This window comes from Geotrypetes seraphini, chromosome 9 (assembly GCF_902459505.1).
Source record: "Geotrypetes seraphini chromosome 9, aGeoSer1.1, whole genome shotgun sequence".
Taxonomy (NCBI): domain Eukaryota; kingdom Metazoa; phylum Chordata; class Amphibia; order Gymnophiona; family Dermophiidae; genus Geotrypetes; species Geotrypetes seraphini.
This window is the reverse complement of record NC_047092.1, coordinates 104,249,549-104,276,671: the sequence shown is the minus strand read 5'-3', so window position 1 is coordinate 104,276,671 and position 27,123 is coordinate 104,249,549. Positions and strand designations below refer to the sequence as shown.

General features: G+C 45.7%; 1 protein-coding gene across 1 annotated transcript in view; it reads left to right on the top strand.

The window, feature by feature from the left end:
• Nucleotides 1–27,123, top strand: part of TF (transferrin) — a 587,202-nt gene that overhangs the window by 347,153 nt on the left and 212,926 nt on the right. The window contains exon 12 of the mRNA XM_033958374.1: nucleotides 15,992–16,156. Within this exon, the coding sequence (XP_033814265.1) occupies nucleotides 15,992–16,156 (165 nt within the window). The remainder of the gene's footprint in view (nucleotides 1–15,991; nucleotides 16,157–27,123) is intronic.

Below are 27,123 nucleotides of genomic sequence, written 5' to 3'. Positions count from 1 at the left end.
GCAAGAACTTGCGGTGAGCGGGGTGTACTGGGACATGTGTGTAAGCCTCCTTGAGATCGAGGGAGCAGAGCCAGTCGCCCTCGTCGATCAGGGGGTAAAGTGTCGGTAGTGAGAGCATCCGAAATTTTTCCCGTACCAGGAATTTGTTGAGGCGTCTCAAGTCTAGTATTGGGCGTAGGTCTCCTGTTTTTTTCGGTACCAGGAAGTAACGGGAGTAGAAGCCCTTCCCCCGTTGGTCGGGGGGAACCTTCTCCACTGCTCTCAGGCGAAGCAGGTCTCGAGCTTCGGAGAGGAGTAGGGGTAGCTGAGTCCGGTTGGGAGGGCAATTCCTTGGGGGGTTGTCCGGAGGAATGGCCCGAAAGTTGAGAGAGTACCCTGATGAGATCACGCCAAGGACCCACGCGTCCGACGTGACTTGTTCCCAGCGAGGGTAAAAGGCTTTGAGTAGACCCCCGATGGGAAGGGGGCCTGGGACTATGGCGGAGGGGGCCCGCCCCCTTCCGCGTGTCCCGTCAAAAGGACGGGGATGGTTTGGTGGTCGCAGGCGGTTGGGACTTGGGCATGGCCCTGTGGTGGGCTTGCGGGCGCCTGGGTGGGGGCCGCGAGAAGACAGGGGTGGACTTTTGTGGGTAGCGGCGCGGAGGGGCCCTATACGGCCTGGATGCTGGTGGTTTGGGCTTTTGTCAGACAAGGGAGGCAAACGAGCGTTCATGTTCGGAGAGGCGTTTTGTAGCCGCCTCGATAGTGTCATCGAACAATTCCTTTCCCAAGCAGGGAAGGTTAGCCAACCGGTCCTGTAAGTTGGGGTCCATGTCGACCAGGCGCAGCCAAGCTAGTCGGCGCATGGCGATAGCAAAGGCTGCTTCTCTGGAGGAGAGTTCGAAGCCATCGTAGGCCGCGTGGAATAGATGAAGGCGCAGGTTGGAGAGGGACTCTAAAAGCAGGCCGAACGTTCCTTGCCGGGAGGCCGGTAGGTCAGTCTCAAAGGCTCTCAATAGTCCAATGAGGTGTTTGAGGTAGGATGTGAAGGTGAAAGTGTAGCTTTGCACCCTAGAGGCCATCATTGCGTTTTGGTATAGTCTCCTGCCGAACTTGTCCAGGGTTCGGCCTTCTCGGCCTGGGGGGACCGCTGCTGAGATCCGGGACGGGTGAGCCTTTTCCAAGGAGGATTCTACTAGCAGCGATTGGTGGGAGAGCTGTGGTTGCTCGAATCCCGGGTAAGGTACTGTGCGGTACTTGGCCTCCATTTTGGAGGGTACGGCTGTGACCATGTAGGGGGTCTCCAGGTTCCTGAAGGCCTGTTGGAGTACCGGGTTAGGTGGTAAGCGAAGGGACTCTCTGGGCAGTGATGGCATATCCAGATCCGCCAGGTACTCCTTAGAGTATCTGGAGTCGGACTGGAGGTCTAAGTCCAATGCGTGGCCCATGTCCTGGACAAAGCGAGTGAAGGATGGGCGAGATGTCCCCGGGGCCCCGTGCGGGGTCGGGGAACGAGACCTTCGTCGGGTGGAGAAGGATGGGGAGGCTTCCCTCGAGTATCAAGTCATTAGCACCCAGACTCAATGGGGTGGGTCAGTAGAGTGGGCAGACTTGATGGGCTGTAGCCCTTTTCTGCCGTCATCTTTCTAAGGTTCCTGCTCCGATCCATGCTCCGAGGCTGGGGAAGCACTGTGAGAGTGTTCCGGGGTTGTCGATCTTCGGCGTCTCGAGGAGCCCCTCGGAGACGATGCCGGGGTTAGGGGTACCGATCGATGTCGGATTGGTGACCTCGATCCGGACTCCCTCGGAGAATACCTGCGACCTCGTGTCGGGGTCCCGGTCCGAGGGGGAGTTCGGAGGATGCGCGGGTTGGAGAGTGATAACTCAGCCACCCTTAGTGGTCCCGTATGAGGTGTGGGAGAACGGTCTCGTAGAGTTGGTGAACCTAGGGCCTTCTTGGAGGTACGGCGGTTCGAGGTTTCTGTCGTTTTAGCCCGACGTTTTGCCCCTCGGCGGTCTGCGGAGGGAGAACGTCTCGGGCGCCTCGGCGAGGAGTCCGAGGAGGATGGGATGCGGCGAGGGTTGCGGACCTTTCCTCGAGGTTGTTCGATGCGAGGCTCAGGCTGGTCTGGCACATTCGAGGACGAGGACGATTGAAACTGGGCCATTGCAGCGGACAGTTCCGACGTGATCATCGCTCGGAGTAGGTCCTGGAAGACGGGCACGGACAGCATCGAAGGCATGTCCACTGCCTCGTTGCACACAACCGGGGGCGACCTCGTATCAGAGTATTCCCGTGTGGTGGAGGCACGGCCCGAAGGCTTGGAGGGCTTAGTCGGGGCTGTAAGCATGGGGCTTCCGCCATGCGTCGACGTTGTCCCCGAGGCTGGCTTCTTCGCTGTTACAGAACCTGAAGAGGGAAGAGGGGACTTACCCGGGGCCGAGGCTTTCTGTTGTCCCGAGGACTTCGGGGTCGAGTCTCGAGGTGATGCCAAGGTATCCGGGGCCGAGGTCAAGGCCGAGGCCGGGGCCGACCTCGAGGCCGAGGTGGAGGGTTGGTCCGGGGTGAAGAGGTCTGCCATGCGGGCTTTTCTTCGGCGGAGGGCCCGGTTCTTGAAAATAGCGCACTGGGGGCAGGAGTCGGTTGGATGAGCCGCCCCCAGGCAGAGGATGCACCGGCGATACGGATCTGTGAGGGAAAGAAGCCGCTCACACCGGGTGCACTTTTTAAAGCCGGTCAAAGGCCGGGACATTAAATCGAAAGTAGCCGCGGCTCGATTAGCCACGCAGCCACGGGGACCCGGAAGCCTCCGGGTCGTCAAAAACGAAGCAGGAATCAAGTTAAAAGGTAAAGAATTCGCGCACAGCGACTTAATCGTGAAAAAACAAGAAAAAATCGCGGTGCTAGAAGGCAGTTGGGGCAGAGCCTGAAAAACACGACTTCTAGGCTCGCGGAAAATTTTGAACTGGAGACCACGAGGGGATGCACCCCCTAGTGGAGCAGGAAGGCACGCATGCGTGGAGCAGCAGAGCAAACTTAAATCTTCAATCAAGTTTGCTTGAAAACGCTTCCGCATCGGGGCTCCGTAGATGACATCACCCACATGTGAACCACATGTGAGAATATCATGCCTGCTTGTCCTGGGATAAATATAAATATATATATATATGAATATAAGAATAAAATAGCTTCACCGTGATCCCAGGCAACGACCATCCTTCAAAATTGGGAATCCCTGCAATTGATAGGTGGGTGGACCAAAGGAGACTGTCCCGTGGTTGCAACGTCTTAGATTCTAATGTTAGGGGCAGAGTCCCGTCCTTATATAGGGTGAAAGCTGCTGAGTTCATAGTTAAACAGCTGGTCCTGCAGTAACCAGCGTCCTTCACTACGATTCAGGCACACCCGGTCCTGGTCTTTTGTTCTTTGTTTTGGTAACACCCAGGTCACGGAGGTCAGATAAGCAGACTTGAGGAGACATGTCACGTAGTATGCTGAGTTTCAGTTACCCCCTGGCCATAGGCATAACACACCCTTCACACTTCATTCCCCCTATCTCCATGTCCTCCTCCCATTCACTGTCCTCATGAATACTGGGCATTTCTTCTTCATTGGACAGGGAGTCCAGGTTGTATTGGCAAGTTCTCCTCTTGGGCTGTTCCTCCCCTCCCCCACCTTGCCTGCCTGTCAGCTCTCTGCTAAAGTGCTCTTTCCCATGCACAACTCCCGGGTCACCCTCCCAGGGTCTGTTAGGCAAGGCAATAAACCTTCCAGTGCTTAGTCTCCCTCCTACTAGGCTGACCTTTGTATAGCGTCCTGGGCTGGGGAACTGGAACTCTGGAACTGCCCCTTCGGCAAGTAGCTGCACTCTCTTCATTAGAGCCAGCTGAGAACTCCTGCTTGCTCTGCCTCCTCTCTATTTGAGGAAGCTGGTCCCCACTATCACGAGTGTTGACCCCACCCCCTCCTGGGTTGGGTTTAGGTTTCTCACTCTGAGGAAAGGATCGATAGGGGAGGTAATTGGTTTACAGTGCCCTTCCCCCCTGGCTGTTATGTTGTACTGAACCTAAAAGGTCACTTGGACACACAAAGTCAGAGGCGTGAAGAAAGTACAAGAGTTTTATTCACAGCATGCATGCTGGACCCCTGAGCTCCAAGCTGGCTCAGAAGTGCCGAAACCAGGAAGTTACAGAGATATTTATTCATTTTTCTGGCTATACAACTGAATTCTAGAAAAAGCTTTTCACGTGTTACTTTTCTTAACACTCATTGGTTCTAAGCTCACACTAGCAGGTCACTAGCAGGACACTTATCTAACTCTTACAGTTAAATGTACAGAAGGGCAGGGTACATCATGGATCAAACTCTTATCTATTTAGCTTACAATGTGGTAAGGTAGGGACATACATTTTAGGCAGATGAAGTCAATAGATTGTACACTTTCTTCAGCTATGTAGGCCAGAGCAATATTTTAAACAACAGTTAACCATTTCATGACCCTACATTCCCCCCTTTCAGGCTGGCGTACCTAAGGAGCCAAGCGTGACAAAATAAAGTTAGGGGTCAGGAAAGTCGGGGTCCCCAGTGGGTAAGGGATGATACTGGGAGAGGGCAAGGGCCAATGCAGCAGTGGAACAGTTGACAGCAGAGTCCATAGTTCAGTGGAGCAGCTTTAAGGCTATGGGGACCATACAGGGCAGGCAGCAAAGGAGCAGAGAAGACAGGGCGGCAACCAGCAAGATGATCTTCAGTGCTGAACCAGAGGGCAACCAGGAGCCGAAGGTACCAGAGATCCAGTCTGCAGTAAGGTCACGCCAGGTCTAGTCAGGAACATGAGCCAGTTTGGTGATACGATCCACATCGTCCTCAATCATTTTACTCAAGTTCAAGGCAGCAGTTGAAGAGGTTGAATTTATCACAGGCACAGCAGCTAGTAAATAGTCCAAAGCTAGACGATTCTGATAAATAGCAGTGCGCATTTTAGCATTTGCTCTGCCAATAGTACTCATAGCTTGGGTGGTCTCATTAGTTATCAATTCAAGTACAGCTTGTAGACAAATAATGCAGTTCAGCATATAGATTGGGGTCCGATAGCCCCAGGTGTCATCTTTGGTCCATGTGGCAGGTCCATAAACAGCAATGATCCATTCTGCAGGACAGTCATCACTCCATTCACCTATTTTAAGGGAATTGGTGGAAGTAGACCACTTTTGGCGACCTCTGGTGTTGAATACAGGGGCTCCCAGGTGTTCTTCATCGGCCAGCGGTAACAGGAAGAAGCTGGGACGGATCATACAAAGCACACATGTACCAGTCTAGTTAGCAGGCAACCAAGAGTAGGCAAACAGATCACAGAGCCAGTATCAACTATCAGGAGCTGACCATCATTCATAGGAAGTTCCATTAATCAGTGTCTGAAGGGCGCTGAAGACAGCGGGAAGCAACAATGGATGTTCACAAGGCCCATCGTGAAGGTCGTGGACCTGACGTAAAAGTGAGGGTCTGTGAAGTCAGGTTTAACATGTCCAGCTGCTTTGCCTCCCATGGCCACTGTTCTCTCATACCAGTCCCTCCTCATACAAACAATTGCTAACATTAAGAGTCTGACCTATAGTTTCAGCAAACTGTATAAACAGATTTCTAGTGATTACAAGATATCAGCATCTACTTTCATAAAGCTGGGGAAATACCACAGAGTGATGGACAGGAGCACATGAGCCGGATACAATGCGGACATATACATCAGTACCTGGGTCTCACCTTTTACCATCAATATACAATACCATGCGGTCTCTGGCCTTCTGGACTTGGACATTGGCATTCCAGTTATAGGGTCAGTGATGGTGAAAACCATGGGATTACAGTAGCCTGTAGTACACAAGGGGCCGGAGCTAGGACCTATAGTAAGGGAGGCAGAGGGGGTATTAGGGGGATATTTGTGTGGGTTATTGTAGGTGGCCCACAAGACACTTTCTCATAAAGGACAGGCTCCACCATTAGTGAAGGTTTCCTCATAGGGGCAGTTCTTAAAGGCATCAGATTATACAGACATATATACTTAGCACATTTGGTATAATAACACAGTTAATCTAGGGAGCCACACAAAACTATATTAGGGGTAGTACCATGACCTTGAGAAACATCAAATAACACACATGTATCACAATACAAAGACACCGGGCGAGTGGGGTCTACAATAAGAGTCTAGTTGATAAGTGGACCCTCAACATTATCATTGCAGATTTCCGCCCACTTTTAAACTTCATCACTAGTAGGTTAGAAACAGAAAATACCCTCAAATGTTTGACACTTTCTGTACTTAACTCCTTCTTGCAAACAAACATCAGGCAAAAGTTGTACTTGTTAAGTACAATAGGAAAGAAATACAGAAGAAAGAAGCATAAGTAAGGGCAACACAAATATCAGATATATATATATACTAATATAGGAAGCTCATTTTTCTTTCAGGCACAACTTAGAAAACTTCAAACAGTTATACTCAAGACACTTGCTAAAGGCAGTGGTGAACCACAGGCAGTCAATTAAACTCAAACACTTATAAAGAATTATATTCAGAACACCTGCTAAGTACAATGGTAAATATTCAGAACTTTTGAGGTCTTAGAAAACTTCAGCTGAAGATCCGTGTTGTAGTGGAACCAAGTTTCATGTCCAGACACCTTGACAACTATAAGAGAAGAAATTAGGACAGTAAAAGGACCTATCCACCTAGGTTTCAGGGGGTCTGACTTCCAAGTTTTAGCCATACTGTATTTCCAGGGACATACCCATGGACTTGTGTAGCTACAAGTAGTTGTTCAGCAGACGGTTCCAACTCAGGAATCAACAGTACAGCCCACCCCTAAGAAGCGCAGAGTGGTGGTCATCGGAGATTCGCTGCTGAGGGGCACCGAGGGACCAATCTGCAGACCAGACCTACAATCAAGAGAGGTCTGCTGTTTGCCAGGGGCCAGGATCCGGGATGTCACTGCTTGCATTGACAGACTCATCAAGCCCCGAGACCACTTCCCCATGGTTCTAATCCACGTCAGAACCAACGACACCGCAAAGAGCAGCCCGGACAGCATACCTGAAGACTTCAGGGCCCTGGGGGAGAAGCTGAGGAGGATGGATGCGCAGGTAGTCTTCTCCTCGATTCTCCCAGTGAGGGGCAAGGGCAGAGCCAGAGAGGATCGAATACAAAGGGCGAACGACTGGCTGCGAGGATGGTGCAAGGAGATGAACTTCGGGTTTCTGCACCATGGAGAAGCATTGCAAGGACTACAGGGACACGACGGGCTACACCTAACCAGAAGAGGGAAAAATGTCCTTGGACACCGCCTAGCCCGCCTACTCCACAGGGCTTTAAACTAGGTAAGTCGGGGGAGGGTACAGGCACAAACAACATACCAGGCGAACTAAAATGCCAATACATTTATGAGGCTGAGGAAAGTAGACACCGAAATTCTGGGTCAGGGGTGAGTGCACACACTTTTGAGTCGGGAGTAGGGTCACATCATATTTATGGGTCACATTGTAATTCCGGGTCTAGGGGGAGTACACACTGTAGTTCTGGGTATATGGGGAGTACACATTGTGGTTCTGAGCCTCAGGAAAGCACAAATAACACAAACAATGCTAAAGGTGTTCAAATAGCTCAAACAGGAATATCCCCACTGAGACATAACAAAAATATAACATGGAGGGCTATGTACGTCAACGCACACAGTTTAGGAAACAAGATCCTGGAATTGGAATGCCGACCTGGATGTGGTGGCGATATCCGAAACCTGGCTCACAGACTCCCACGGGTGGGACATGGTCATACCGGGTTACAACTTGCTTCGCCGGGAAAGAGAGGGTAGGAAGGGAGGGGGTGTAGCATTATATACTAAAGATGACATTAAGGTCACGAGAATCTCAGATGTCCAGTATACGGGGGAATCCCTTTGGGTTAATTTGGCCAGAGGGAAGGACAAATGCTTGTATCTTGGCGTAATTTACAGACCCCCAGGACAACAGGATGACCTGGATATGGAAATAATCAAAGATATAGAAAATATCACCTTGCGTGGGGACACAGTATTGCTAGGTGACTTCAACATGCCTGATGTGGATTGGGTTACACTTACCTCTGCTTCCGGCAGCAGCAGGAGGCTATTAAACTCTATGAAAGGAGCAAGCCTCAGGCAACTGGTGTTGGAACCGACAAGGGATCAGGCAATACTGGACCTGATACTTACCAATGGAGAAAGTGTCACAGAGGTCTCGGTGGGCGACACATTGGCCTCCAGTGACCACAACATGGTATGGTTCAATATCAGGAAAGGTTTCACTAAATCTACTACACTAACCAAAGTCCTCAAATACAAGGACACAAATTTCAAAGAAATGGGAGACTTCGTTCACCAGGCGCTACAAAGCCAAGAAGAAACCGATAACGTGGAAGACATGTGGTCGACTTTGAAAGCAACCATACAAGAAGCAACAATCCGCTATGTAAAATCAGTAAGTAAACAGCGAAGGAATAATAAGCCACAGTGGTTTACTGCGGAGATCTCAGACCTGATCAAGGAGAAGAAAAAAGCATTCATCTCTTACAAACAATCAGGGAAGCAGGACTCTAGAGCAGACTACCTGGCCAAATCAAAAGCCGTCAAAACAGCAGTCAGGGAGGCTAAATTCCTCATGGAGGAGTCTCTAGCAAAGAACATCCAGAAGGGAGATAAATCCTTCTTCAGGTATATCAGTGGTAGAAGAAAAAACTCAGGCAGGATTGTACGTCTTAGGAAACCAGACGGAGACTATGTGGAAAAGGATTCGGAAAAAGCCCAAATATTAAATGAATACTTCTGCTCAGTCTTCACCCGAGAAGCGCCAGGGCTCGGCCTTCAGCTACAGACAAGGGTTGGCTCAGTTGACCCGTTTAGTAACTTTGAGTTTACGCCCAGCAGTGTCTACGGTGAGCTGTCAAAGCTCAAGGTTAACAAAGCAATGGGGCCGGACAACCTGCACCCCAGGGTGCTTAGGGAGCTGAGTGATGTCTTGGCGGAGCCACTGTCCGCGCTCTTCAACCTCTCCCTTAGTACAGGCAGCGTCCCGTTGGACTGGAGGACAGCTAACGTCATTCCACTCCACAAGAAAGGCTCAAAGATGGAGGCAGCAAACTACAGACCAGTGAGTCTAACATCGATAGTGAGCAAACTAATGGAAACTCTAATCAAACACCAATTAGATAAGATCCTGGATGAGGAGAATCTACGGGATCCCCGACAACATGGATTTACTAAGGGGAGATCCTGCCAATCCAACCTGATCAGCTTCTTTGACTGGGTAACGGGGAAGCTGGATATTGGGGAGTCCCTGGACATCGTGTACCTGGACTTTAGCAAAGCATTCGATAGCGTACCACACCGCAGGTTACTGAGCAAGATGAGTTCTATAGGATTAGGTAACACATTGACGAAATGGGTTGGGAGCTGGCTTGGAGGTAGGCTCCAAAGGGTGGTGGTGAACGGCACCCCCTCTGAAATGACGGAGGTGATTAGTGGAGTACCACAGGGCTCAGTCTTGGGCCCAATCCTATTCAACATCTTTATAAGAGACTTGGCAGAAGGGCTTCGAGGTAAAATAACATTATTCGCCGATGACGCCAAACTGAGTAATGTAGTGGGCAAATGCACAACAGACGAAGATTTAGTGCCCGACAACATGATGCACGACCTACTCCTACTGGAGCGATGGTCTAGGACATGGCAACTAAACTTCAATGCCAAAAAATGCAAAGTTATGTACCTGGGCAGCCAGAATCCATGCAAGTCTTATACCCTTAATGGCGAGATCCTAGCAAAAACGGTAGCAGAACGAGACTTGGGGGTAATCGTCAGTGAGGACATGAAGTCTGCCAATCAAGTGGAGCAGGCTTCGTCCAAGGCAAGACAAATCATGGGCTGCATACGAAGGGGTTTCGTCAGTCGTAAGGCGGAAGTCATTATGCCATTGTATAGATCCATGGTGAGGCCCCACCTGGAGTACTGTGTGCAATTCTGGAGGCCGCATTATCGCAAGGATGTGCTGAGACTGGAGTCGGTGCAAAGAATGGCCACCCGGATGGTCTCGGGACTCAAGGATCTACCATACGAAAAACGGCTTGACAAATTGCAGCTATACTCGCTCGAGGAGCGCAGAGAGAGGGGGGACATGATCGAGACGTTCAAGTATCTTACGGGCCGCATCGAGGCGGAGGAAGATATCTTCTTTTTCAAGGGTCCCACGACAACAAGAGGGCATCCGTTGAAAATCAGGGGCGGGAAACTACGAGGTGACACCAGGAAATTATTTTTCATTGAAAGAGTGGTTGATCGCTGGAATAGTCTTCCACTACAGGTGATTGAGGCCAGCAGCGTGCCTGATTTTAAGGCCAAATGGGATCGGCACATGGGATCTATTCACAGGGCAAAGGTAGGGGAGGGACATTAAGGTGGGCAGACTAGATGGGCCGTGGGCCCTTATCTGCCGTCTATTTCTATGTTTCTATGTTTCTATCGGTAGTGGGGCCCTTTCCAGGTCCCATTTGTGGAGCTCTTAAAGGGCTTTAGCTAAAGATTGGACCTGACTCTGTAGGATATCTGAGTAGCAAAGGAACCAGGATCTGGGTTCACAATGGGTGGAACAGAAGGCAGCAGGACAGGCCAGGACAGATTAGTTTTTTCAATTCATTTCATGAGAAGGGTCTTAAGAGTTCTGTTCATTCTTTCGACCTGACCAGAGCTCTCAGGATGGTAAGCAGCATATAATTTCTATTCAATTTGGAGGGCCTGAGCAATTTGTTGGACGACATCGGCAATGAAATCAGGGCCATTGTCACTGCCTATAGAAACAGGGAGACCGAAGCATGGAATTATATCATTCAGGAGGTGTTTGGTTACTTCCCTGGCGCATTCAGTGCAAGTAAGGAAGGCTTTGACCCATCTAGTCAGGGTGTCTGTGAAGACTAGGAAGTGACTGAAGGAACGGGAAATGGGCATGTGGGTAAAATCTACAGACAGAACCTGCATCGGATATGTTCCAATGGGTTGGTGTCCAAGAGGTGGCAGTCATCTGATTGGGGATTTTATTCTAGAATCAACAACACACTGTTGGACCATATTCCGGACTAGCTGATCAAGGTGATTGATAAAGAAATGTCTCTTGAGAGTCAATTTTATAGCGGGTTCTCCAGAGTGTGCCAAATCATGGCATCTTGTGACAATCGTGAGGGCCAGGTGTTGAGGAATGAATATGAGGGTACCCACTGTGCTCATGTTTGAAGTATCAGTGTGTCCACCCCCCTTTCAGGACAGACTGGCCCTTGAATTGGCACATTTTGTATCCACCCCCTTTCAGGACAGACTGGCCCAAAATAATGCATGCCCAAGTCTGTTCCTGAGAAGTGTACTGGGGTGTAAGGGTGTCCAGAAAAGGAATGATTGTATACAGAGGAGCCGAAAGAGGGGGCAGAGACTGGCAGCTCGGACTGTGCGGTCGGCAAGGGCATTGCCACGAGAGACAAGGTCCGTCACGCGTCTGTAAGCATGGCAGTGCATAACAGAAACACGTGAGGGTAGTTGTACGGCCTCAAGAAGGTCAAGAATGAGGGGAGCATGATGGATCAGGCGGCCGGAGGCTGTAATGAAACCTCGATATTTCCAGATGGCCCTATGGGAATGCAAGGTAAAGAAAGCATATTTGGAGTCAGTGTAGATGTTGCAAGACTAAAGAAGCAGAATATCGCAGGGCAGAAGTGAGGGCATACAGCTCAGCTTCTTGGGCGGAAGTGCCAGAGGGCAGGGGCCTGAGTCAGAAGTTTTTGGAGGCAGCGAAAAGACCGCTCCTGAAGTTGGGTCCAGACAAAAGGGGCTGAGTCAGCGCCTTTGGTGGAATCATACAGAGGACGAGCAATAGTAAAGAAATCAGAGATCCAGATAGGACAGTATCCTGCAATACTGAGAAAGGTGCTCAGAGCCTTGCAGTTATCAGGGACAGGGAGACTACAGACAGCCTGGACCTGGGTGTGGGAAGGGACCTGGTATCCTGGGAAATATGAAAGCCAAGGTAGGTGACACAAGGAAGGCATACTTGAAATCAATGTAAATATGGCCACAGGAAAATTTAAAAGGCAGACCCACTATCTGAAAGACTCAGATAAATAATAATAATAACAGTTTATATACCGCAATACCGTGAAGTGCTATGCGGTTTACAAAAGATTAGAGAAGGTACAAAATAATTGAACTTAAGATGTCTACTAACACATAAGAATTGTTCTCAATCCCTATTCTATATCAGGTTCCTACTCCAAAGAGCTGACTTGTAAAAATTAAGTAAAATGCAGTTCTGGATCCACCCACTAAGCAGGGTAGTCTGACACAAGCGCTCTCTAAAGCAGCAGTCCCTTCACTATCAGCTGACTGGCAAAAATATTTACTTCCATACAAAAGCATTCCTAAAAATTACATTCTTATTCCTAAAAGTTACATTTTTATACTAAGCTTACATGATTTATAAAAAGAAATACAAAACAAAGATTGGAATAAACAGTAAAACTTTGGATTGCAAATAACTTGGTTTGCAAGTGTTCTATAAGATAAGCAATGATTAAATTTTAACTTGCTATACCAGCAACGTACATACAGAATACAAGCATCACATTATCACAACTGAGCCAATGGTTCCTCTCTATATGACGCTGCAGAAGTACAGTGACTTTTCCAAACGAGCAAGGGCTGCAATACAAGTATGTATATTTTTGTACACGAGTGCCCTGGACTACAAGCATGTTTTTGGAACAAATTATGCTCCCAAACCAAGGTTTTACTGTACTCACAAGTTTAAACATTGTTCATTTTTTTTTTTTTTTTTAACAATCAACATGGGTCTCAGTAGAGACTTACTCCCCCTTCCTACAGAATTTCACAAAGGAGAGAGAGTTGCTTAAAGATCAAAGAGATCAAATTACAGATGTAGTCCTTTTCAGAATTTTTAAATTAGACAAATAACTTCTAAATTTGGACAAAGAACTTTTTAGCATGAAATATAATTTCCAGAAATCATATTTTTCATTTATATTTATTTCTGAATATATATAAACATTTTATAACATAGCCAAAAACTTCAAATGCAAAACCACTTATCTGTTTCAGGAGAAACCGCATTTGAAGTGCTAAACACTTCATGGCCCTTATCAGCACAAAAGGAAAAGTACTCTCCTCTCATGCTGTGAACAACTGACAGTTTAAACTTCACTGATACATTTGGACAGACAGAACTCATAAAGAACCCGGGATACTGCAGGACTTGGGAATCAGATGAAGGGAAGAATTTGGCAAGGTCTGAAGCAAGGGCGGTGCTGAATAGAGTGGGGCTAATTTTAAAGCCCTGGGATAGACGGGTCCAGGTTACTTAGGAGGTTTGTCCAGTGGAAGGGTTTTCCCATTGGAATGCAAAAATTGGCTGACTGGGAGAGGAACCGACAGCAAACAAATGCATAAAAACCTGACGAGTTATGTCCTTTTCCAGGGAGCCAGAGGGGGCCAGCCCACACCAAATATCGGCCATTCTAACTGGCACAGACAAATAAGGGTTGATTTGTTAAGTGAAATCAGAGATAAATCCCTTTTTAAAATTAGCTAACATATCAAGGGATCCCCCACAGGTAGACATTGTGAAATGGAGGACAAAAACACTTCCCTGAATTCCTGGCCCTGCCCGTCTCCGGACTAGGGAAACGCAGTACTAACAGGTCCACACTCGCTTCGTCCTCAAGGACGTCTCAGACACTCTCAAACACACAAAACAACAGATGTCAGTTCAGTTACTCAACCAGAAAATAACAGTTTCCTAGAATCCTTCCCCCACGACTTCAGCGACAGATCACGTGGCTTACTAGGCAGGAAACGAGAGACAGGATAGGGATGATCAGTTCCCACTTACCAAATGGTGGCCACTCCAGGACAGAATTAAACTGATACAGATTCTTGTACTTTAAACTGAGACTAGATAAGTCAGTTGAAGCGGTCCAACGTCCTGAGGTCTGCCAACCCCCCAAAAGGAAGGCAGTCGGCTAAGCAGACACATCAGCCGTAGGACCAGAAACAAGTGACCAATCGAGTAACCAGTGGTCAAGAGACCTTCAAGTCCCTGTTCGGGCGCCAAATGAAAGGTCACTTGGACACACAAAGTCAGAGGCGTGAAGAAAGTACAAGAGTTTTATTCACAGCATGCATGCTGGACCCCTGAGCTCCAAGCTGGCTCAGAAGTGCCGAAACCAGGAAGTTACAGAGATATTTATTCATTTTTCTGGCTATACAACTGAATTCTAGAAAAAGCTTTTCACGTGTTACTTTTCTTAACACTCATTGGATCTAAGCTCACACTAGCAGGTCACTAGCAGGACACTTATCTAACTCTTAGAGTTAAATGTACAGAAGGGCAGGGTACATCATGGCTCAAACTCTTATCTATTTAGCTTACAATGTGGTAAGGTAGGGACATACATTTTAGGCAGATGAAGTCAATAGATTGTACACTTTCTTCAGCTATGTAGGCCAGAGCAATATTTTAAACAACAGTTAACCATTTCATGACCCTACAAACCTTGCCTCTGCCCCTTTCCTCTGGGCTGAGTCAGCTGAGCCTGCTCCAGGCCAGGTTTTACCAAGCCCTTTGATGCCTGCTGGGGAAGTTTAACTGTTCTTTTCCTTGGGACAGGGGCTTCCCTATCACAGTAGCAAAGCATGCAGTTTAGGGTGCCTTTGAGTGAGGTGCCTGAGGGTTGACAGGCTAGTAAGTCCATGTATGGGGTAGTAATTTTGTCTTGTATTTTTAGGTCTATAGTGTTTTTGGCTATGATGGCAATTCCTCCTCCTCTTTTGTTTTCTCTGCAGACCACTATCATTTTATATCCTTAGGGCAAACTTCTGTTATTCTGGGGTCTGCTTCAGAAGTAAGCCAGGTTTCAGTGAGAAAGAGGCAGTCTAGTTTTTCCCTTTCTATCCAGTTTTTTATGTGTTCTGTTTTTGGGCCTATGGCTCTTATGTTTAAGTATGCACATGTGAGATTGGTGTAGTTTGTTGGTTCACTGTGAGTTGTTTTTGGGTAGATGAGTGATCTTTGGTGAGAGTGTGTTTTGGTCTTCTAGGGGTTAGTCGGTCTTCTTGTTATTTGTGTGTTGGGGTGATAGGTGTAGGTCTGGTAGTTTGTGTTTCTGTCTGTTGTGATTCATCTGGGAAGGTGGAGAATTCCATTAGAATTTGATATCGTTGGTATTGGGAAGATGTTGTTTGCTGTTGCCTTCCAGTTAGCTAGGAACAGGGCAATCAGTAAGATAGCTTGTGTGTGTTTTTGTGGTGTGGTTAACATTTTGAGAGTAAGCATGTCTGATAGTGTGATTGTATGAGACCAAACTAGGTTGTAGATTGGTTAGGTGGGGTTGAAATTATGGTAGTTCGGTCGCTTCGCAAATGTGCTCGCTGAGGTGCCTTTGACATGCGCTTTAGACGATGCGCTGAACGGCTGTGCACCATTAGGATTGTGCCTTCCAACTGGCTCAGCGGGATGTAGAGTCGGGGAGGGGCGGAGTGTGCTCCCACGCCCAATGAAGTCCTCCTGACTGCTACCGGAGAAAGGCAGGTAGGAATTCAAACTGTCTGTATCTTGTACATCACCACTGCAGTTCTTGCCTTTGTTCTTCTATATGATACTTTACTGCAGTTCTGTTGGATTTTTTGTTTGTTGTATATTTTATGGCATATATACACTTGGAAATGATGATAGGGACGGAGAGAGTATGAAAGAATGAGGGCGCTAAAAGAAAGGCATGGAAGAGCCAATTTTGATTAACAAGCTGAAGTTTGCTCACCATGCTATAAAGCATGTTACTATATTAAGCTAATTGGTGCAAACTGATTTCACTTTAATTTTCAGCTTTGTTCCCCCAAGTCATATGATTAAAAGCATTGTACTTTGTGACAGATGAAACAGCCTCATACTTTGCTGTGGCCATTGTGAAGCGCAACTCAGACATTACGTGGAATAATCTGAAGGGGAAGAAATCCTGCCACACAGCCGTTGGCAGAACTGTTGGTTGGAATGTGCCTTTTGGTCTTATTTACAACCAAACTCAGAACTGCAACTTTGGTAAGTAAACATTACACTCCAAACTCTGCACTATATTTGAATGTTGTTCTGTTAATAGTAGCAGCTCCTTTAATGCTGCCCCCTACCACCAGTACCTCCACCTCTACCATACAGCTATACATGAATTGGTACCATACTGGGCCATACATGAATTAGTACACTCTTGTATACAAGAGTCCTTCCCTAAGAGGACTGAATCTTTCTGTAGGCTTCCCAATAACTCAGATTCACCATTTCAAAACTTACTGGAAAAGCTTAGATATGGTAGTAATGAAACCCATCTATAAATTGAATTTTAATATAATATAATTTGTGTGTTAATCAGACTGGCATTTTGATCTGTGAGTTTTTTCCTGCCAATTTTTGATGATGACATGTGTGTAACTAGAGCAGACTATTAGACATAAGAATAGCCTTACTTGGTCAGACCAATGGTCTATCAAGCCCAGCAGCCCATTCTCACGGTGGTCAATCCAGGACACTAGTACCTGGCCAAAACCCAAGGTGTAGCAATATTCCATAATACCAATACAGGGCAAGCAGTGGGTTCCCCATGGGAGTTTGTAGGAGGAAATAACTTATACTCAAAGAATAGTTAAGCTCTGGAACTCACCAGAGAATGTTGCTATAGTGGTTGGCATAGTTGGATTTAAGAAATGTTTGGGCAAATTCCTGAAGGAAAAGTCCATAGTCTGTTATTGAGACAGACATAGGGGAAGCCACTGCTTGCCTTGGATTGGTAACATGGAATTTTGCTACTGTTTTGGTTTCTGCCACGGACTGTGACCTGGACTAGCCACTGTCAGAAAAATGAAACTAGGCTAGATGAGCCATTGGTATGACCCAGTATAGCCGTTCTTATGTAAGTCAGAACACAGACAAGAAAGGTGTGAGATTTTAAGACAGATGAATTCACTTAGGTTTTGTGGTAGTTCCTGAGGGAAAGAAATGTAGATGGACACTGTTTAAAAATACCATCTTGGAAGCCCATACTAGATAAAAACAAGAGAAAAAGGAAGCCGATATGGTTCTCCAACCTAGTGGCTGAGAAAATAAAGGCGAAAGAGTTGGCGTTCATGAAATATAAAAAAACCCAAGAAGAGGAGAGCAGAAAGGACTACAGGGTGAAACTGAAAGAAGCCAAGAGAGAGATACGTTTGGCGAAGGCACAGGCGGAAGAACAAATGGCTAAAAATGTAAAACAGGGAGATAAAATTTTTTTCAGATATATTAGTAAAAGGAGGAAGATAAAAAATGGAATTGCTAGGCTGAAAGATGCTGGGAACAAATATGTGGAGAGTGATGAGGAGAAAGCAAATGTGCTAAACAAATACTTCTGTTCTGTGTTCACAGAAGAAAATCCTGGAGAAGGACCAAGATTGTCTGGCAAAGTTACACGAGAAAATGGAGTAGATTCTGCGCCGTTCACGGAGGAGGGTGTTTATGAGCAACTTGAAAAACTGAAGGTGGACAAAGCGATGGGACCAGACGGGATCCATCCCAGGATACTAAGGGAGCTCAGAGAGGTTCTGGCGAGTCCTATTAAAGACTTGTTCAACAAATCTCTGGAGACGGGAGTGATTCCTGGGGATTGGAGGAGAGCGGATGTGGTCCCTATTCATAAAAGTGGTCACAGGGATGAAGCAGGAAACTACAGGCCGGTGAGCCTCACTTCAGTTGTTGGAAAAATAATGGAAGTGTTGCCGAAAGAAAGGATAGTGTATTTCCTTGAATCTAATGGGTTACAGGATCCGAGGCAACATGGCTTTACAAAAGGTAAATCGTGCCAAACGAACCTGATTGAATTTTTTGATTGGGTGACTAGACAGCTGGATCGAGGACATATGCTAGATGTAATTTACTTGGATTTCAGCAAAGCCTTTGATACAGTTCCTCATAAGAGGCTGTTGAACAAACTTGAAGGGCTGAAGTTAGGACCCAAAGTGGTGAACTGGGTCAGAAACTGGCTGTCGGACAGACGCCAGAGGGTGGTGGTTAATGGAAGTCGCTCGAAGGAAGGAAAGGTGACTAGTGGAGTCCCTCAGGGTTCGGTGCTGGGGCCAGTCCTGTTCAATATGTTTGTGAGTGACATTGCTGAAGGGTTAGAAGGAAAAGTGTGCCTTTTTGCAGATGATACCAAGATTTGTAACAGAGTAGACACCGAAGAGGGAGTGGAAAATATGAAAAAGGATCTGCAAAAGTTAGAGGAATGGTCTAATGCCTGGCAACTAAAATTCAATGCAAAGAAATGCAGAGTAATGCATTTGGGGATTAATAATAGGAAGGAACCGTATATGCTGGGAGGAGAGAAGCTGATATGCACGGACGGGGAGAGGGACCTTGGGGTGATAGTGTCCGAAGATCTAAAGGCGAAAAAACAGTGTGACAAGGCAGTGGCTGCTGCCAGAAGGATTCTGGGCTGTATAAAGAGAGACGTAGTCAGTAGAAGGAAGAAGGTGTTGATGCCCCTGTACAGGTCATTGGTGAGGCCCCACTTGGAGTATTGTGTTCAGTTTTGGAGACCGTATCTGGCGAAAGACGTAAGAAGACTTGAGGCGGCCCAGAGGAGGGCGACGAAAATGATAGGAGGCTTGCGCCAGAAGACGTATGAGGAGAGACTGGAAGCCCTGAATATGTATACCCTAGAGGAAAGGAGAGACAGGGGAGATATGATTCAGACGTTCAAATACTTAAAGGGTATTAACGTAGAACAAAATCTTTTCCAGAGAAAGGAAAATGGTAAAACCAGAGGACATAATTTGAGGTTGAGGGGTGGTAGATTCAGGGGCAATGTTAGGAAATTCTACTTTACGGAGAGGGTGGTGGATGCCTGGAATGCGCTCCCGAGAGAGGTGGTGGAGAGTAAAACTGTGACTGAGTTCAAAGAAGCGTGGGATGAACACAGAAGATTTAGAATCAGAAAATAATATTAAAGATTGAACTAGGCCAGTTACTGGGCAGACTTGTACGGTCTGTGTCTGTGCATGGCCGTTTGGAGGAGGATGGGCAGGGGAGGGCTTCAATGGCTGGGAGGGTGTAGATGGGCTGGAGTAAGTCTTAACAGAGATTTCGGCAGTTGGAACCCAAGCACAGTACCGGGTAAAGCTTTGGATTCTCGCCCAGAAATAGCTAAGAAGAAAAAAAATAATAAAATAATAATTTAAATTGAATCAGGTTGGGCAGACTGGATGGACCATTCGGGTCTTTATCTGCCGTCATCTACTATGTTACTATGTTACTATGTATTCCATGTATTAACAAAGATAGAAAGAAGAGCAAATGACAGCCACCATTCTGGTAGTTAATGGGTGTCATTCTGGCTGCGGTGGTAGGGGTGCACCCAAGAGGAATCGACCATGCCAGAATAGATGACGGCAGATAAAGACCTGAATGGTCCATCCAGTCTGCCCAACCTGATTCAATTAAAATTTTATTTATTTTTTTTTTCTTCTTAGCTATTTCTGGGTAAGAATCCAAAGCTTTACCCTGTACTGTGCTTGGATTCCAACTGCCGAAATCTCTGTTAAGACTTACTCCAGCCCATCTACACCCTCCCAGCCATTGAAGCCCTCCCCTGCCCATCCTCCACCAAACGGCCATACACAGACACAGACCGTGCAAGTCTGCCCAGTACTGGCCTAGTTCAATATTTAATATTATTTTATGATTCTAAATCTTCTGTGTTCATCCCACGCTTCTTTGAACTCAGTCACAGTTTTACTCTCCACCACCTCTCTCGGGAGAGCATTCCAGGCATCCACTATCCTCTCCATAAAGTAGAATTTCCTAACATTGCCCCTGAATCTACCACCCCTCAACCTCAAATTATGTCCTCTGGTTTTACCATTTTCCTTTCTCTGGAAAAGATTTAGTTCTACTTTAATACCCTTCAAGTATTTGAACGTCTGAATCATATCTCCCCTGTCTCTCCTTTCCTCTAGGGTATACATATTCAGGGCTTCCAGTCTCTCCTCATACGTCTTCTGGCGCAAGCTTCCTTTCATTTTCGTTGCCCTCCTCTGGACAGCCTCAAGTCTTCTTACGTCTTTCGCTAGATACGGTCTCCAAAACTGAACACAATACTCCAAGTGGGGCCTTACCAATGACCTGTACAGGGGCATCAACACCTTCTTCCTTCTACTGACTATGCCTCTCTTTATACAGCCCAGCATCCTTCTGGCAGCAGCCACTGCCTTGTCACACTGTTTTTTCGCCTTTAGATCTTCAGACACTATAACCCCAAGGTCCCTCTCCCCGTCCGTGCATATCAACTTCTCTCCTCCCAGCATATACGGTTCCTTCCTATTATTAATCCCCAAATGCATTACTCTGCATTTCTTTGCATTGAATTTTAGTTGCCAGGCATTAGACCATTCCTCTAACTTTTGCATATCCTTTTTCATATTTTCCACTCCCTCTTCGGTGTCTACTCTGTTACAAATCTTGATATCATCTGCAAAAAGGCACACTTTTCCTTCAGCAATGTCACTCACAAACATATTGAACAGGATTGGCCCCAGCACCGAACCCTGAGGGACTCCACTAGTCACCTTTCCTTCCTTCGAGCGACTTCCATTAACCACCACCCTCTGGCTTCTGTCCGACAGCCAGTTTCTGACCCAGTTCACCACTTTGGGTCCTAACTTCAGCCCTTCAAGTTTGTTCAACAGCCTCCTATGAGGAACTGTATCAAAGGCTTTGCTGAAATCCAAGTAAATTACATCTAGCATATGTCCTCGATCCAGCTCTCTGGTCACCCAATCAAAAAATTCAATCAGGTTCGTTTGGCATGATTTACCTTTTGTAAAGCCATGTTGCCTCAGATCCTGTAACCCATTAGATTCAAGGAAGTACACTATCATTTCTTTCAGCAACACTTCCATTATTTTTCCAACAACTGAAGTGAGGCTCACCGGTCTGTAGTTTCCTGCTTCATCCCTGTGACCACTTTTATGAATAGGGACCACATCCGCTCTCCTCCAATCCCCAGGAATCACTCCCGTCTCCAGAGATTTGTTGAACAAGTCTTTAATAGGACTCACCAGAACCTCTCTGAGCTCCCTTAGTATCCTGGGATGGATCCCGTCTGGTCCCATCGCTTTGTCCACCTTCAGTTTTACAAGTTGCTCATAAACACCCTCCTCCGTGAACGGCGCAGAATCTACTCCATTTTCTCGTGTAACTTTGCCAGACAATCTCGGTCCTTCTCCAGGATTTTCTTCTGTGAACACAGAACAGAAGTATTTGTTTAGCACATTTGTTTTCTCCTCATCACTCTCCACATATTGGTTCCCAGCATCTTTTAGCCTAGCAATTCAATTTTTTATCTTCCTCCTTTCACTAATATATCTGAAAAAAATTTTATCTCCCTTTTTTACATTTTTAGCCATTTGTTCTTCCGCCTGTGCCTTCGCCAAACGTATCTCTCTCTTGGCTTCTTTCATTTTCACCCTGTAGTCCTTTCTGCTCTCCTCTTCTTGGGTTTTTTATATTTCAGTAGTATGCATCAGGATGTTGAGTATATTCTGAACTTTGTCTTTGTTCCCTGTACCTATCTTAATGTAAGGTCTGTCAGGGGAAAGACTGCTGATTAGAGACTTTCTTGTGGAACAGCAGTTCAGAGGTGTGTTTTTTTTTTGTTTTTTTTAATTTCAATCATATTTATTAACTTTTCAATATAATACTGTATCCAGAACAACAAGGTGACAAAGAAAGATAGCATATACAACCCCCCCCCCCCCCCCGAGTAGAAGCAGTGTCATAAAAATGAACAAAATCAGTGATTATCCATTCCCATTCCCACCCCCCCACCACCCCAGGAATGTGAGGGAAGAACAGCAGAAGACAGAATTCAGGGGCAACCAATTAAGACACGGCTGCACGCTTGTGGGGTCAAAGTATCCAAAAAGGGCTGCCAAATAGTAAGCAACACTCATCCCGATTTAGTATCCCAATCAGACAAACTCATAGTTTCAATAGTGAGTAGGTACATCATACGGGAGTGCCATTGGCTATAAGTAAGACGTAGCGAACCCACCCAGAGAAAAAGAATAACCTTCAGGCCTGCAAGAATTGTCCTTCGAAGAAAACCTCGAAGACCTCTAGGCAAAGTCAAAGAGCCAAAATAGACTATAACTATTACAGTGCCACCTAACTTTGGAAAAAATAGCAGACCAGAAAATGCATACTAGTGGGCACTCCCAAAATATGTGAGAGGGTAGCCTTTAGGTTACCATATTTCAAGTAAGACCCCATAGGGACAAGTGTTGCTCTTAATGCGCGCCAAGGTGCTATATACAACCTACACAGAAATTTATAAACATGGTAAAAGTCCATGAAGTAATTTCAAAAAGCGTTGTATATGATGGCCTTGCAATTGTATTCGCAGTTCAGTGTTTCATGACTGGGCTACCTTAGCATAGTCCAAAGAAGGCGAAAAATCCAACAGGGAATGATGAAAATATTTAAGGGGAACAGTCAACTGAGCTTCTAAACAATAAACCTCAGAAAGGTTGTCATAAACTGCAACCAGCAGTGGCCTGGGAAGGCAAAGAAGTCACATAAGGGCAAATTCTATAAGAAGCACCCAAAAGTTAGGCGCCGATGTAGGCACGGTTCTGCGTGATTCAAGTAAAATTGGGTGCTGTTTAGGGAATCACACTGAGCGGCACCTATTTTGGAGGCGTCCATTAAATAGGCCAACTCTAGGCACAACCAAAAGTTAAGCGCCCATGCGAGCGTTTAAGCACGCTAAAGAGCAATGATTCTGTAAGAAGGCGCCTAACATGCATAGCACCTATTTTTTTGAAGGCTGCCTAAATTTTTAGAGGTGCCTTGTTACAGAATCGCGCTTTCTTGATAGGCACCTATGTTTCAATCAGTGCCGATTAAAAATCTTAATTGAGTTTGTTGTTCAATAGGCGCCTATCTAGTTTGTTGCCTCCAAAATAGGTGCCTAACTTTAGCCACTGGTTACAGAATTTGGGCCATAGTGCCGGAATTGAAGATAAGGAAAAGACATCCAACCGACTCCAGCCTTGAGTAGTGCGCTTTAAATACGTTACTACATGACCAAGCTAAGCGTAGTACCATCTATAGAAAATTTAAATTTTTTTGGTTTGGGAATTGTCCTTGTCATTTTCTTGCCTTCATTACAAAGTCGTGGGGCGGCATTCCCTATGCGCAAGTGTGAATTACTTATGCACAAGTGTGGGTTGATGAATATAGGTCCGCCTACTGAAACTGACCCTCCATGGATTTTAGCTGCAATACGGCGGTTCCTTGCAGTGACATAAGCAATAATATCTCCATGAAGGACTGCCTTAGAGGTTTCCCAATATAGGGTTGGGTCAGCAGCATGGGCAGCATTAAAATGGGCGTAATCTGCCCACCGTTCCACAAAATATTGTTGAAAATGTGAGTCCTCCTACAGGTAAGCCGGAAAGTGGCAACCACCCCCACCGCACTTCCCCACCTCCATATCCAGCAGCATCAGTGCATGATCGGAAATAGCTTGCGGACCAATATCAGAAGAAAGAACACAAAAGAATAAAGACTGAGAGACAAGCACATAATTTATATGGGAACAAGTAGAATGGGAAAAGGAGAGATGTGTATAATCTCTGTCCTTGGGGTGTAACAAACGCAAAGGATCAACTAAGTCCAGAGTAGCACATAAATATGGAACAAAAATTATGTGAATGTAAAGGCTGCTGACCTGGGGAAGACCTGTCTAGGGAAGGATCAAACACTTGACTCAAGTCCCCTGCCAAGATCAGAGGGCCTGCATCAGCGCCCAAAGCAGTCTTAACCAGGGATTGAAAAAAGGCATGCACTACGAGGAGATTAAAACTAAAGGTACTCAAAGTCACCCACAATAGCACAAAGCGGCCATAATTATCTTTGGCAAATAGTTTAGTTTGAGGCTGGAGATGCTTGCTAATAAGTAGTCACAATAGTTGAAGACAAAAAAAGTCTCCCCTGACCCCAAAGGAGTAGGAGGGCAGAGATGGCTGAATAGGACTTAATTGTTAGTGAAAGTAGGAAAAGTCCTCAGTCTCACAGCTTACAATTGGGGAATTATAACCCCTATATGCACAGCTGCCACAATAGTAAACCCAGAAGGGAACATCCCAGGACTAAAACAAAATTTTGTAATAAAGTGCACCAAATAAACATGCCTCTTCTCAACGTGCTGGGACCTTTCCTAATTCAGCGAGCAGTGACTGCAGTGTTGGTTCCTAAGGAAGGGGGTTGGTGGACCTTTGAAAGGGAGCCCCGTTGGACACAAATAGCATGCAGCTCCTTTGAGCACATTCTACTTTTTTTTGAAGAAATAAGTTGTATTTATGCTTGTTTTCTGTTTTTTCTGCATTGAGTCCAGCTTGATTGATTTTTGTAGGCATATATGAACTCTGGTCGCTGTGTACTCCTGAGTAGGGGGACAGAGACGGCATGAATTTTAAAGTTTGTCACGTTATTTCACTGTTTAACACGTTTATTTGGTACACTTTATTACAAAATTGTGGTTTAGTCCTTGGATGTTTCACAGGTAACCCTTCTGGGTTTACTATTGTGGCAGCTGTGCATATATGGGTTGTAATTCTCTAATTGCGAACTGTGAGACTGAGAACTTTTCCCACTTTCACTAATAATTTAAATTAAGTCCTATTCAGCCATCTCTGCCCTCCTACTCCTTTGGGGTCAGGGGAGACTTTTTTGTTTTCAACTGTTGTGTGTACTCCTCTACTGGGTTTTTTTCTACTTAAAATGCTAATAAGTACTGCCACTCCCCCTTTCTTGCAAGTAGTAGAAGAACAGTAAACTTCTCCCATCCACCCAGTTTTGAGTTTCATGTGCTCCACAATTTGGTTTCGTAAGTAAGATAACAATTTAGCCATTTTAATGGGAGAATTCACCCCCGACACATTCTAGGTCGCCACTCTCAGCAACGTGGAAGATTTAGCCCTATCATCCCAAATAGAAAACAAAACAAAACACAAGAAGTCAGGGAAAGAATACCCGGGTACCCAGCCTTCACCATGGGTATCCAGCTGCTCAGCAACCATGCCCAAGAAATGTGACAAAAGAGACATCCCCAAAATGCAGAACCAGAATAACCCCCACATTCCCCCCATACCCACATCCAAAAAACCCCTCCTCAATTCAGAACAAGAAAAAAGAGCAACCCCCACATCGTGGAGGCTGTCCCCTAAACTCCCTTCCCAAAACAGCTCCCCAATATCCAACTAGGCATTGTCAAATCCCAGAATCAGGAAGTAAAATACCCAAGTCACTGTCCAATGTGTATGCTCTCGGGCCTCATCTGCCCCCATCCCAACTACATGCACAAAGACACACATTCAAACTCCTCAAACACCAACATCAGACCTCGTGAGACCATGGGTTTATACTTGCGTACTAGTAGATGGAGACAGAAAATAACCAGTTTGCTAACTCTGGGGTCCTTTTACTAAGGCGCGCTAACCGATTTAGTGCGCGCTAAATGCTAAGGTGTCCATAGAATATAATGGGTGCCTTAGCATTTAGCACATGCTAAATCGGTTAGTGCACCTTAGTAAAAAGGACCCCTCGAAGTGTTGTACAGTTAAATAAAACATTTAAAAAAGGGAAACAAACTCCAAGTGGAAGACCTTTGCATACTAAACATAGGGAGAGTAGGATACAAGAGGAGAGGAGGAGGAACTGCACTATTGTAAAGGAAAGAAAACAAGAGGAGAAAAAAGAAGGGGAGGGAGAAGTAAAAAATCAAATAGAAGAAAGAAAATTACTCAGATGCATCCTTAAAAAGGAAGAATTTTAAACTACCCTTAAATTTATCTAAATTATGTTCTGCTCTGATAAAAAGTGAAAGAGTCATGGGTGCTGTGACAGAGAAAATAGAGGTACGGCGAGTGCCGATAATTTTTAGCGAGGGGACATGGAGAGTTCATTGAGAAGTGGATCTTAAGGCCTTTGGAGGATCATATGGAATCAAGAGATGGTCTATGAAAGCAGGTTCGTTAGTTTTTTGTGTTTTAAATGTTAAGAGAGCAATTTTGTATGTGATTCGTTGAGGTATAGGTAGCCATTGTACTTTTTTCAATACTGGAGTGACATGGTCATATTTTTTTCAGTTTGTAATGATTTTGATAGCAGAGTTTTGGATCAATTGTAGACGTCTGATATCTTTTTGACATAGTCCTTTATAGAGTGAATTGCAATAGTCGATTTTTAAGATAACTAGAGAATGAATCAAAATATTAAGAGATTGGGAATCTAAGATAGAAGCTAAGGACCGTATCATTTTCAATTTATAAAAGCAATGTGGCTAGAAGGTGAAGATTATCCTTCCATGGAAAGAGGACACAGTTTGTTTTGTTGATACCGAGAGAGAGCATGTTACTATGGAGCCATTCTCTGATTATTTCCAGTTTAGAGTTGATCGAATTGATATCAGCAAGATTAGAAGGATCAATAGTGTGAAGAATTTGTATGTCATCGGCATAAGCAAAGACTGAGAATCCGATTGACTGATAGAGAGTTAGTAATGGAGCTAGAAAGATGTTAAAGAGAAGAGGGGATAGTATGGAACCCTGCGGAATACCGAAACTATTTTTGAAGGAGGAGGAGGATGAAGTATTTAATTATAATGTGAAAGACCTATCTGAAAAGTAAGATCTGAACCATTCAAGAGTTTGATTGGTAATACCAATCGAGGCTAGTCTTGAAGAAAGAGCTGGTGATCGATGGTATCGAAAGCTGCTGCAAGATCAAGTGAGATAAGGATAACCAATTTGTGTTGATCGAGATAGTATTGGATAGTCATTGTGAGGCCTAGAAGAGAATGTTCAGTGGAATGGTTTTTGCAAAATCTGGTTTGGTTGGGGGTGTATACAATCACATCTCCGACTTTGTTGATAAAACTTCAGAGATGTGATTGTATACGATTTTTTTTCTGTTAATTT